A 14,155-nucleotide genomic window follows, 5' to 3' on the forward strand; every position below is an offset into this window, starting at 1 on the left:
ACCTTTGTAAATGTGAGCTGGTCGCCAAACACCCAAGTTTTGATCATGTGACTGCGAGGATGATGAATTTCAGGTCATAACTTCAAGGACAGGATATAAGTTACAGATTAAAGTCACTTTTTTCAGCACCATCGTAACATATGTTTGGTACATCATTTAACCATTGTTAAACTAATGGCCATAAGTTGAAGACTACCTATACTACTAGACATGCACATGCATTTAAGGAATTGGAGTAGAATCAAGTTAAATCCAAGAAAAAGAAACTGCATCATTTTTCAGTAGAGAATGCTGTGATATTGAGGCTTTAATTTATGGCTTCCTCTGTTGATTAGAAAAATTTGGGGGAATACTGCCAGAAGGAAGCTGCTGCGTCCATCTGATCCACAATCAGAGAATAAGTCCGATCTTTTTTTTTAATAAGCAGAGGAAGCTATAAAAAAATGGAGGAAACAGTTCTGTACATACTACTTTGGGGAACTAAATGAAATGCAGTATCTAAATCAATAAACTTTAAGGCAAGAATAGTTAATTCTTCAAAGTTTGGCAAAATATTTGTTTTGGGAGAAGATTGATTTTTGCCTATAAATTGTTAACAAGACCATTATGCATCTGTGACACCATGTGCAGTTGCAAAAAATGACACTTTCTGAAAATTTATAACCGCATTGAGTATAAACTGAAGGTTAAAAAGAAGGCAATTTCAAGATGCAGTTTAATTGTAATGCATAGTTTTAAACATACTATTTTTTCATTAAACAGACCTCTATATGTGTGTGTGTGTGTGTGTGTGTGTGTATGTATATGTTATTCAGCTTTGTTCGGGTATTTTCCCACGTCATTGTAGTTGTGCTTTTAAAGTTGTAGCAACGTTTCGGCAGAATCTCATCTGCCATCATCAGGCTTCTGTATATATACATACATACATACATACATACATATATACACACATCATACATACATACATACATACATACAAACATACATACATGTATAAAATCTTACACATGCCCCAATCACCTGTTGTACAATTTCCTTACATAGAATACAGAATGGATGTGATACCTGGCTCTGATCACTTGAAGTCTTATAACTTGAAACTAAAGAAGAAAATGGAATATGTGTTTCTATTAATAAAATTGTATTGGTATACATGAGGCATAAGAACTGAGCTTGTTTTTCAAGTTAATATTTTTTCTTGATTTAGGGTTGTTGATTCATGTTGATAAAAGAATTACACTCTCTGCCTTCAAACAACTCTTGGAGCCATTTGTTGGAGTTCCATCTTCTCAGTTTAAGGTCTTTCGAATTTATGCCAGCAGTCAGGAATTCGAGAGTGTCCGGTTGAATGAGACTCTTTCATCCTTCTCAGATGATAACAAGGTTAGCAAAATGTGCTATTGTATACTAGTGGAAAGAATTTAGAATGTAATGATTGGCTCAATTATTTCTCAGGAAAATCTTTTGTTGTTTTAATATAGTGAGGTGGTATTTATCTTTTTAAAAAATCTTACCAAGTACAACTCAATATCTAACATTTTGTATACAAGGCAGCTCTTATTTAACATCCACTCATTCAGTGATTTTCAAAATCACAATGGCACTAAACGAGAGTACTTATGATGAATCCTTTTAGTTGCAGCCCCCACAGCTTCCCCGTGGTCATGTGATTGTGGTTTGGGCAGTTGATAACTGGCTCACAATTACAACAGTTGCATTGTCCCACAGTCCCATGATCACCATTTGTGATCTTCACTGCCAGTTTCTGACAAACAAATTCAATAGGGAAGCCAGCAGGAGATTACAAATAGCAGCTGTGATGATGGGACACTGAAACCATGCAGGATTCACCTAACGGACTGCCAGAACTGCTGTTAGTCTTAGCAAAGGTCCCAGTGGTAAGTGAGACCTACTTGTATATTTATTAAATCTTCCCAGTGCACTGCAGTTACAAAATACTTATTGCAGAGTTTAAATTGTTCTTTGTTATTATAGTTGGATCATGGAAAGTTGAATGGATAATAAAAGAAACCTCATATCCCACATCAATGAGAGGCCAGTAAATGCTACTTTCATAATCCCTGCATTTTGAATTGCCTCTTTTGAAATTTATTCCATAGCCATGCTGTTCAACTATTTGAATCTGGAGATGGTTGTGGGTTTTTTCATTTTTTTTCATTTTTAGTCAAACAAAAATACAGTCTCACCCATATCTACATGCACACCCTATTATTCACCTTCCACTGGGTCTCTTGACACTGAAGGAACTTTAAGAGATTTGTGAAATTATAGAGGGATGGTGGGAAGATGGTTAAAAGTAATCAGTATTGCATGAATTTAGTTAATGCCTGCCTGCATCTCATTCTTTTTCCCATAAAGTTTTTGCCTTCATTCAAGAGTAATCCAATATTTTTATACGAACAAGTGTAAAATGCTTATGCTCACAATTTCTGAGATGGTTATCCATAAGGCATCCAGTTTTCTCAAATTTGATTATTGAATTTTGAAGTTCAATAACAAAAACATTTAATGGTTGTTTAACTGCCAGCATTCTGTGTAAAGGATAAGAGACAGGTAATATCTTGCAAGCTTTTTCTTTTTTCTTTTTTAATTTAAAGATAACTATCAGGTTTGGAAGAGCACTAAAGAAAGGGGAATACAGGGTCAAGGTTTACCAACTTTTGGTGAATGATCCAGAGGTAAGTAAGATGTGAAACTCTTAAAACATCTTGAACAACATAACTGTTAAAAAGTGAATCTCCTACATCCAATGTAGCCAATAGCTGAGAAGTAAGATTTAACAAAAGCTACACAGCTCCAATATGGGCATTATATCACTAGCAAGTTTTAGAAGCAGTTAACAAAATAGATTCTCTGGGAAATATACTCTTACACTCTAATTCACAATTTTTCCAATATGTATCCATATTGTTTTGATAGGACATGACTCTATAGAAAAGCAGAAAACTGTTGTATGAGTTGCCAAAAGATAACTTCTGACATTTTCATCTGATTTCATGAGGAGGACATTCTGATATTCTAGTTAAAGACTTTTAAGTTCTCCCCACTTCCTTGCGGGGATATTTAAAGAATTTTATGGGCGAGAATAGAAGTGAAATGTTCATTAAAGCAATAATTGGAAAGCATTTTTAAGTAAAAAAAAAGGTTGCATTCATATGTTTGCATGAATTCAAACCTAAAGGTAGTTGCTAGAATAAAATGTTTGTAAAATAATTATTTTTAGCTAAATTATCAGAATAAAATGTATTTTAAAGAAAGGAAGTTGCAGTTACTTGAATCATAAAGCATCCAGGCTATCAGATTTTTTCAGTATCTGGTTTAGGTGCCAGGTCTCCCTGTTAATATTTTCTAGCTACACAAAATAATAATATCCAGTTTCTTTTCATTGTTAAAGGATCGTGGACATATATGTCTGATGCACAGGAGTACTGAGCCTTTAGTGGAAGGTTGAGATGCACTATTAATAACATATTATACATAATATTGGCACATAAAATATTTTGCATAATTTTTGTCTTTGTAGCAACCCTTTTACTCCTCCTTAGACAAGCCATAATTAAAATTAGAAGCTTCTTTGATTACTAAATTCTAAACCATCAAACCAGGGTCTGTGGCCAGAAGGACCTTTTGGCTGGTGCACCAGTTGTGGCCTTAGCTAGAACAGGACACTCTGAATAGATATTCTTGCCTATTTCATGTCATGTCTGTATTTCTGAGATCTGATGTACATGGGGTTGTCCTTGAAAAACACCTGAACACTTCAGCCTGATACATTCTGTTTTTGAGGACGATTTAAGACTTTTCTGATTATTTGGAAGCCTTATATGGCTCCATACCTGGGTATTTTGAAGGGTGCTAATATAAACTATATCCTGTTCCTCAGTCTGGATAAATAGGGAGCGCCTCTTGAAGTGTGATACCAGGGAATGCAGAGGTAGGCATTCTTGGTAGATGCTTCCCTCTTTTGAAACAGTTTACCACAAGAAAAGAATGCCTTCCCCAGTCTCAGCACCTTCCAGAGAATAATGAAATAATTAAAAACAAGAGTTTTTTTTCTAGAAGGCCTTTGAAAACGCAATAACTAGAAAAATATCCACACTATTATGGCTTCAGTTTTGAATGGTTTTTTATTATATTTTATTATATTGTGTGCTGTACTTGTACTGTCTTTACCTAGGCGATCTGGAATGAGCAGATTTATAAGTCAAATAAGTAATCCATACTTACTACTTTTTTGTGTCCTAATACTCTTTGTATATACACTGCTCAAAAAAATAAAGGGAACACAAAAATAAGACATCCTAGATCTGAATGAATGAAATATTCTTATTAAATACTTTATTCATTACATAGTTGAATGTGCTGACAACAAAATCACACAAAAAATATCAATGGAAATCAAGTTTATCAACCCATGGAGGTCTGGATTTGGAGTTACACTCAAAATTAAAATGGAAAAAAACACTACAGGCTGATCCAACTTTGATGTAATGTCCTTCAAACAAGTCAAAATGAGGCTCAGTGGTGTGTGTGGCCTCCATGTGCCTGTATGACCTCCCTACAACGCCTGGGCATGCTCCTGATGAGGTGGCGGATGGTCTCCTGAGGGATCTCCTCCCACACCTGGACTAAAGCATCCCCCAACTCCTGGACAGTCTGGTGCAACGTGGCATTGGTGGATGGAGCGAGACATGTCCCAGATGTGCTCAGTTGGATTCAGGTCTGGGGAACGGGCGGGCCAGTCCATAGCATCAATGCCTTCATCTTGCAGGAACTGCTAACACACTCCAGTCACATGAGGTCTAGCATTGTCTTGCATTAGGAGGAACCCAGGGCCAACCGCACCAGCATATAGTCTCACAAGGGGTCTGAGAATCCCATCTCGGTACCTAATGGCAGTCAGGCTACCTCTGGCGAGCACATGGAGGGCTGTGAGCCCCCCTAAATAAATGCCACCCCACACCATTACTGACCCACTGCCAAACCAGTCATGCTGGAGGATGTTACAGGCAGCAGAATGTTCTCCACGACATATCCACGTCTGTCACATGTGCTCAGTGAACCTGCTTTCATCTGTGAAGAGCACAGTGGCGAATTTGCCAATCTTGGTGTTCTCTGGCAAATGCCAAACGCCCTGTATGGTGTTGGGCTGTAAGTACAACCCCCACCTGTAGACGTCGGGCCCTCATACCACCCTCATGGAGTCTGTTTCTGACTGTTTGAGCAGCCACATGCACATTTGTGGCCCGCTGGAGGTCATTTTGCAGGGCTCTGGCAGTGCTCCTCCTGTCCCTCCTTGCACAGAGGCGGAGGTAACGGTCCTGATGCTGGGTTGTTGCCCTCCTATGGCCTCCTCCATGTCTCCTGATGTACTGGCCTGTCTCCTGGTAGTGCCTCCATGCTCTGGACACTACACTGACAGACGCAGCAAACCTTCTTGCCACAGCTCGCATTGATGTGCCATCCTGGATGAGCTGCACTACCTGAGCCACTTGTGTGGGTTGTAGATTCCGTCTCATGCTACCATTAGAGTGAAAGCACCACCAGCATTCAAAAGTGACCAAACCATCAGTCAGAAAGCATAGGAACTGAGAAGTGGTCTGTGGTCACCACCTGCAGAACCACTCCTTTATTGGGGATGTCTTGCTAACTGCCTATGCTTTCCACCTGTTGTCTATTCCATTTGCACCACAGCATGTGAAATTGATCGTCAATCAGTGTTGCTACCTAAGTGAACAGTTTGATTTCACAGAAGTGTGATTGACTTGGAGTTACATTGTGTTGTTTAAGTGTTCCCTTTATTTTTTTGAGCAGTGTATATCCTCCTTTCCTTTTCAAGTACACGTGGACACCACAAAATTCACTGCTGCTGGCAGGCAAAAAATCTTTATTGATATATTTTGTGCAAAAAGAAAGTAGGGATACTTACAGTGCGAAAGCTTTCTAACAAGTTACCCATTTAAAATGTGTTTTCACAGCCCTGCAAGTTTCTTATAGATTCAGTTTTTGCTAAGGGAATGACTGTGCGGCAATCAAAAGAAGAGTTACTTCCTCAGCTCAGGGAGCAATGTGGGCTGAATTTGACTGTTGACAGGTAAACATCATTAAAGTGACTCTCAAACTTCTTATTTTGACAATTGAAAAAGGTTCTGAAATAAGAACTGTTGACCTTATCATGCTTAAAAAAATAGTCATACATTTATTTTGTTTTGGTCTTTTGCTACGTTTTGTTTCATAACTGAAATGAACCAGCATTTATTGACACTTTCTAAGATGTAGCACACCGGAGTAATCTTTGCACCAATCTTTAAAAAACCAATACTTTATAGATTTTCTAAGAAAAAAATTCTTTGGGGTTTTTTTTTTCCTTATAAAATGAAGGAACCTGACTGAAAATTTTAATTTGCTGCTTTTAGCTCTGGCTTCTTAGGTTCTTCTGATAAAAACATGTCCTGTGCCTATTTCGGGAAAGCACTATATCTAAATTAAATGTGGTTATGACTATATGTTATATATTAGTTTATAAACTTATAATAATACTTTCAACTACTTTTTCTTCTTCTTCAATAGATACCGCCTAAGAAAGAAGACTTGGAAAAACCCAGGAACTGTATTTCTGGATTATCATGTCTATGAAGAAGATATTAATATTTCAAGTAACTGGGAGGTTTTCCTAGAAATACTTGAAGGTATCAATACTTTGAAGTCAATTATTTTAATTAAGCTTCACAATGTTTTTAAATTATATAAAAGTTAACCGTGTTACCTTAAAAGTAAACTTTAAAAAAAATAGAGTGCAATTCCATATACATGTAGTGAAAAATAAATCCAGCTAAAGCCTGTTGACAAATATTAGGGTTAGATTTAGTGAAGCAACAGAGTGTGTTTCTAAAATTTTATTGTAGCTCAGAATGTAAAGTTGAGAGGCTTTAGGAAAACATTTGGCTGCATGTAGAATGTGTTAAACTAGGGATATGAATCGAGTAAAAAATATAGCATTATCCAAGATGTGAAGAAAACTTCTAGACTTTAAACATTCATTTCTATAAAATATCAATTCAGATTTTCTAATCTGCATTTAGGTCCATTTTCTCCTAGATAGTTATATTTTTAATGGATCTCCAACAGTGGTGGAATTCAATTTTTTTTACTACTGGTTCTGTGATCGTGACTTGGTGGGCATGGCAGGGGAAGGATACTGTAAAATCTCCAGTCAGAGGTGGTATTTGCTGGTTCTCTGAACTACTCAAAATTTCTACTACCGGTTCTCCAGAACTGGTCAGAACCTGATGAATACCACCTCTGATTTCCAGTCCCAAATTGCTGGAAATTGGGATACTACTTATTTGTCTTGGAACTTGCCCAAGAAAAGGTGCTTCATCCCTCCCATGAGAGAAAAAGCAAACTAGATCAAGTTGAAGCTATCCTTTTCTTCGTTTAAAAGCATACTTTCTCACTCATGGTTGGATCTTGATCCCTTATTTAGTGGATAACCTCTTTCTGCTACATCGTGACAGATCAGATTGGCTTTCCTTTAACTCTTTAATATCTCAAACTTTGGGGATGAGATTTCTCCCCATTTAGTATAGATAGCAACAGTTTTTTTATGTGGTAACCTGAAAACTCAGCAACAGTACAAATGCCCAATTTATACACACACACAAAAAAACAGGCATCAGAATTTTTTTCTTATTCAAATTAGTTCTGAATCTTTCCCTCATTCTCATCCTCTCTAGTTATATCAGTCATGGAAGCAGATATGGATCTCATGCTTGCAATTTTATTAAATAATTAAAAGTAAATCATTGTTTACTTTTCAACCTTCCATTTGAAGTTTAACTATTTATCTTTTCTTTAAAAAAAAAACCACTGAGTCAAAAAAGTTGGTGGTGGAATAGTTTAAAACATATGATTTAAAAAATGCTACATTTATACTCCAGAACTTCAGGTGGAATATTTTAAAACATATGATGGAAAATGCTACATTTACACTCTGGAACTTCAATTGTTTTTTTCTAAGCTTGAAGCAGTCAGACTAGCTATTTTGAATTTAAAATATACACTCAGCTTAGAATGAAATACCCAGATCATGAGCATCACAGTTATTTATTGTCAAATAAATTTAATAAATAAAATTTATGGAGGTTTACTGGATTAAGGGTTCAAATTTGAAACAAAATTAAAAAAAAAAAATAATATTTTGGGCAAGACTGTGCTAACCAAGCTTGTTGATTTTTCTGCAAAGACTTATTTTTATTTTTTTCGATGTATTTAATTTATACAATCACTATAAACATGACAATCTGCACTCTTAAAGAAAATGCTGTAAATAAACATTTAAACATCGCTTCCTGAAATATTTTACTGAATCCCTTTACATCCCATATGACTTTTAGAAGCAGAAAAAATGAAATCTATGTCACAACTTGCTGTTCTGTCAAGAAGATGGAGGCCATCAGAGATGAAACTGGATCCTTTTCAAGAAGTAGTTTTAGAGAGCAGCAGTGTTGATGAATTAAAAGAAAAGGTAAATTAACCTCATTTATATAAATATCCCTCTCTTACAGAATTCATAGTTACTTTCTTTTGGAAAACTCTACTATCTTCAGAGTCACAGTGATTATTAAAAGAATATTTTGGGGTTTACTGGCAAATTCAGACATTATGCTGGGCCATAGTGTAGCAAGAGTTATACAATATGCAAAACCAACTTTCCCCAGAATTTAAGCAAAAATAGCAAAGCTGTTATCTCAAATTATCGAACTCTTTAATAATCTATATAAGTTAAATAAAATTTTGCTTACTTTTAAGAGATTTCTGATAGAAATGTAAGTCAGAGTGAGGATTTGGAAGCCATCTAGTCCAAGCCCCTACTCTGTTCAAAATCTGCTAAAGCATCTATTCCTTATTCTTTAAGCACATAAATTGGGAAACAGTCAGCAAGAATATATGAAACTTCATATATCTTATCTTTTGGAAATAAACTCATTTTGATATATATTTTCACAGCTTAGCGCAATAAGTGGAATTGTCTCAGAAAATATTGAATTTGCAAAGGTAAGTTATTTATTTCTTCAAGCTGCTGAATGTGATTCAGATTTCCTCTCAGCTGAGCTTTGTTCAGAAAATGCTGATCAAATACTAATGGGTATCCCCTTTTTCTGCTATAATACCTGAATTCTCTGAAGGAGATATTGGTGAAATTGGGCAGGGGGAGAAGAAAAGACATTCTCTCCTATCAGTGCTTGTCTCTTTAATATATGAGCGGGTAAAATACCCATCAATTGGCTAGGCCATTTGATTTAATTTTTTATTTCATATAGCATTGGAAAATGTAATGAAGTCCTAGCTAATCACCTACATCTCTTTGAAGTTCAAGCCTGCATTCTTTCACAGTACAGAAGCCTGACTGAATGGAGAAGTGACAAATTGGCTTTTCCTGGGAGGACTGAGGGAGATTGGGGAATGGATTTATTACACTAAACTGAAAAATGTGATCAAGTCATGAATTTGAGAAAGGATTGATTTGGAAATAGAGACATAAATGAAAAACAATATTGATTATGGTCATAGCACACCTATATTTTGAGTATGTATACTTGTGTTGGGTCATAACATACATAGGTATGATTATTATATGCCACCCAGAGTTGCCTTTAGCGAGATGGGTAGCTGTATAAATCAAATATATCGGTATAAATACATATTTTACTAAGATACTCTGTTTCTCCTTTCCAGGGTAGAGGGACATTTCCATGTGAGATCTCCATTCTAGAGATACATCAAGATTTGGACTGGAATCCGAAGGTTTCCACACTGAATGTATGGCCTCTCTACATTTGTGATGATGGAGCAGTAATATTTTATAGGTATATCCATTTATGTCATTACCTCCTATATATTGAAAAACTGCAAAAATTTCCAATATGAAAAAACAGTAGTTGTAGAAAAGTGCTTTAAATAAATCAGAAATTAGAAATTACTCAGGAAGGAATCATATATTGTTCATTTTCTGACTGCATTAGTTTGAATCTCTTTATTGTCAGAATTTTGCATTTCAACTGCTTACTTAGGGAAACAGAGTATAAACATTTTGCTCTTTAGGAGTGAAATTTTTAAGAATAAAACATTTTACTCAATGTTTTCAAGATACATATAGCTGTAGGCTAGCATAGTCTAAAATGATTTGGAGTTTATGCCTACTACTGGATTTGAAGCTAAGCAAAGGTAATACAGAAATAATATTTAATATAAATTTAATCAGTATTCAAGAGATATGTATGTGCTGCAAGGGTCCTGGTAAATGCTATACGCTCAGAGAAGAAGGAATTCTGAACAAGCTTCATAGCTTTTACTGGACAGGAAGACTCAGCTCAGTGCAGTTGGTCTCAAAGGTATCCAGGGTCTGACTTGTGGTCCGCCAGTAGCTTGCAGAGACAGCAGCAGAATCGAACAGTGGGGAAGAACATTGGCAAGTCTGGGGAGGACTCAGACGAGAGTCCTGCGTCCAAATACAGAGATGGGGCCAGGGCCATCTGGGAGTTATGTGCTGGCTCTGGAGCCTCCAGAATCTGACAGCAGCAAGGCAGAGGAACAAGGGGAGTCTGCTCCCAGTTTGCATGTGCGTAGAGCTGCCAGAAGGCAAGAGCAGCTAAGACAAGGGACAACTCGGGAGTAAGGCTTTGAGGTGATTGCTTCTCCCATAAGATTATAAAGGAAGTGTAAAGAGACAGGAATCTTTGCATGAAGCAACATCGTTTGTTCTGTTCGGATTAAACCTTGAAGCTCTGTGTGGACTTTGTACTTCAATTAGTTTTTTATAGTTAATTTGGCACTTTAGTTGTTGGCAGCAATTCAAAGGAGATAAAGGTGAGTGCTTATCTTGAGAGACTGAGTTGTTTGGACTAAGCGTGTGCTTAATTACCGTCTCAGGAAGCCTTGATCAGAACATGACCCTTAGAGGTTTTCAAGGTGATAACCAGTATTTTTAATTTACCCAGAAACAGATTGGCAGCCAAGCTGGCTCCTGTTGTACTGGTATCACATGGGCAAATATAGGTGTTAATTATCCTAGGTACCATATGTTGTAGCAGCTGAAGCCTTCAAATAGTATTCAGCAGGAGCCCTACTGAATAATGAACTGCAACAGGCCAACCACAATGTGATGGGGGCATTGGTGATTGTGTACAATGCTCCCTGATCCAGGAATAGTACTTTAGATAAAATTATACAAAGGTCCTACTAGCCATGGCCTCCATATGCTGTTCAAGCAGGAGCTGTGAAACCTAGAAGATCTCCAGGTTATAAGCCAGCTGTACTGAAATAATTTTAAGTTTGCTTTGTTTTTTTCAAATACACGCAATTATATAGCATTTGTGGAATCTACCACTTTACATTATTGCCAAGAATAATGTAGTTTAGAAAATGACCAGTTACCGGTTTGCTAACTTACTCCTTTTGGATCTTTGGATAGCAAACATCTTTTCTAATTTTCCATCTTTTCTCTGAACTGGCTGTTCAGTACAGCATTGTCATTAAGAGCTGTAAGGTCTTGGCTCTGTCCCAAAATTAAGTGAAATGTGGGTGATTTTATCTTGTCCAGAAGGTGTTTTATGTGTTAGGACAAAAAAAATGTACACCGTCTAGTTAAAAATGTGCAAATTTGTGTTTGTTGTAGAATTTAAATCCTTTTTTTTTTTTTTTAATATAAGGGATAAAACCGAAGAAATGGTGGAACTAACTGAAGACCAGAGAAATGAACTCATGAAAAAAGAAAGCAGTAGACTTCAGAAAACTGGACATCGTGTGACCTACTCCCCTCGTAAAGAAAAAGCACTAAAAATATATCTTGATGGAGCGCCAAATAAAGATTTGACTCAAGACTGATATTTATTTCAGCATTTTCTCTGGGAAATTTTTCTTAAGTATGAAAAAGGTACACAACTACTGTGTAGTGCCATTATGGCAGGACATTAGGTATAAAGAAGAGGCATCAGCACTGATTGGTAAAGGACAGCGCAGTCCAGTTCAGTGCCCAGTCAAGTCCCCGTTTGACTTGGAATCATGTTGTGCACTATAGTCAAATGTACTGTAAAGAGAAAAGGGATGTGCAAATAAAAACCCAGAAAAGCATAGTGGGGGAGGGTAATTGGCAAAAATTGGAGATAAATGTGCACATAGCAGTAGCTAGTCAACTAGCCACAGACAGGATATTCATAGCTTAATAAAAGCTGTGCAAAGGCCATGAATGATTTTGTTTTTGTTTTTCACTGATACACACATTACCTCACAGATGATTTCTGAAGTAAATGTGACAGTGGTTTTTATAAAAACAAAGATGTGGAAATGGACTAGAAATACAATGAAATTGGCAAACTTGTCCCTTAAAGCTTACAGGTTTAACTTAAGTCTCATTGGACTCATCTTCCATGAAGCAAAGACACCTGGAGAAAAAGTATTTTTTAGTAAAAACTTACCATTGCCAGCAGGTGGTGTTTATTTTGCAGAAGTGTTGTAACTGATTTTTAGTTAGGTTATGAATAATGGCAATGTCACTATTCTGTTCAGTGTGTAAATACTGTTTTGCTCTCCTGAGTTACCAGAAATACATTTCAACTGCTTACTATGGTATTTCTTTCCACATAACGATATTCACTGTGTACATTTAAGAGTATAGCTGGCTATTTAAATTTGTATCCCTTTTGTTTTTGAGGGCAATGTTGGGTACTTAGATTTGTAATGTTTCCTTGTTAATGAGTTTCAGGGCTTTTTGTTTGGTTAGCTACTTATTTTTGTACATTTTTGGACTGGGATTCTTTTGAGTTTGCTTTTTCTAGCATCATTGCAAATCACATTTTTTCTTGAGAGTTGATTCATAGTTTTTACATGTAGCTTTTTTTAAATGAATGCCCTTCATTTAACACCTCCCAATATAGTTTGGAGTAGTTCAAAATGTGGTACAGATTGATGCATAAAATATGATTTCATTGCAAAGCATATATGAGATTTAATTTGCTACATAAGAGCAATTACAAACAATATCATAGAGGGGTTTCTTTTTCTTTTCTTTTCGAAAATGCTATCTAATTTATATCAGTCAAAGCTTTTGGTAAATTTTTCCATGCCAGATGCTGTTTACAACCATGAACATGCAAATAAAACATTTGTTCATTCTATTGTTACTTTAATGACACTTTGAATTTTATTGTAATAGTCAAAATACAGAATTGTTTTGCAAGAAATTCTTATGTAGACAGAAGAAAAGCCTTTTGAATTGACTTCCAAATGTTTGTTTGCTGGTGGATCTTAAATTGCCATGAATACTTGCAGCTAATTGTGGAAAGATGTCACAGGTATTTGAATATGTGAAGCTTTATATATGAAAGAGCATCTGTGGCGCAGTGGTTAGAGTGCAGTACTGCAGGCTACTTCTGCAGCCAGCTGCCTACAATTAGGCAGTTCAAATCCCACCAGGCTCAAGGTTAACTCAGCCTTCCAAGGTGGGTAAAATGAGGAGCCAAATTGTTGGGGGCAATATGCTGACTCTGTAAACCATTTAGAGGGCTGTAAAGCACTATAAAGCTGTATATAAGTCTAAGTGCTATTGCTATGCTATTTATTCTGCACAGGTGCCAGTGCTGCACAAAATCTGACTAGTTTGTGTTTAATTTCTTTTCTAATTCATGAGGGATCTGGAACTGAGGCATATACATATTCAGAGAAAACATGAATACAGTTCCTAGTGAGACCTTTGTGATAACAACCAAAGATTGGAGAATATAGACAGATGTTGTAGATAAGACCAGTATTCATTCCTACAATGTTTGAAACTGTCACTCAGACAAAATTTGACCAGGACTCCAATATATCTTAAAGGATTAGACAACGCTGCTAAAAATATAAGGGTTGGAAATAATATTTCTATGGCATAGTAAGATGGTTATTTAAAAGAAAATCAAGAAAAGCTCTACTTTTCCAATATTCAGATACTCCAAAACAAAAAACAAAAAAATACCACTCTATAATTGCATTTTCCTGTTCATGGAACTGTGAGGATTTGAAGAAACTACGTAGCTATGGCTGATTGGAGCTGTACTGTGGAGAAGGTATACATCCTAAAACACTCAAATGATCA

General features: G+C 36.2%; 1 protein-coding gene across 20 annotated transcripts in view; it reads left to right on the forward strand.

Annotated features, from left to right (window-relative positions):
• Window positions 1-13,208, forward strand: part of USP47 (ubiquitin specific peptidase 47) — a 55,013-nt gene extending 41,805 nt beyond the window's left edge. For all 20 annotated transcript variants that reach the window (XM_087950973.1, XM_087950972.1, XM_087950980.1 and 17 more), the window contains 8 exons: window positions 1,208-1,383; window positions 2,619-2,699; window positions 6,000-6,115; window positions 6,592-6,710; window positions 8,418-8,548; window positions 9,031-9,078; window positions 9,760-9,890; window positions 11,733-13,208. In XM_087950973.1, the coding sequence (XP_087807099.1) occupies window positions 1,208-1,383; window positions 2,619-2,699; window positions 6,000-6,115; window positions 6,592-6,710; window positions 8,418-8,548; window positions 9,031-9,078; window positions 9,760-9,890; window positions 11,733-11,907 (977 nt within the window). In that variant the 3' untranslated portion in view covers window positions 11,908-13,208. The remainder of the gene's footprint in view (window positions 1-1,207; window positions 1,384-2,618; window positions 2,700-5,999; window positions 6,116-6,591; window positions 6,711-8,417; window positions 8,549-9,030; window positions 9,079-9,759; window positions 9,891-11,732) is intronic.
• Window positions 13,209-14,155: the final 947 nt, after the last annotated feature.

This window comes from Notechis scutatus, chromosome 1 (genome assembly GCF_049901735.1).
Source record: "Notechis scutatus isolate UNSWTSFEM ecotype Mainland chromosome 1, rNotScu1.2, whole genome shotgun sequence".
Lineage (NCBI taxonomy): Eukaryota > Metazoa > Chordata > Lepidosauria > Squamata > Elapidae > Notechis > Notechis scutatus.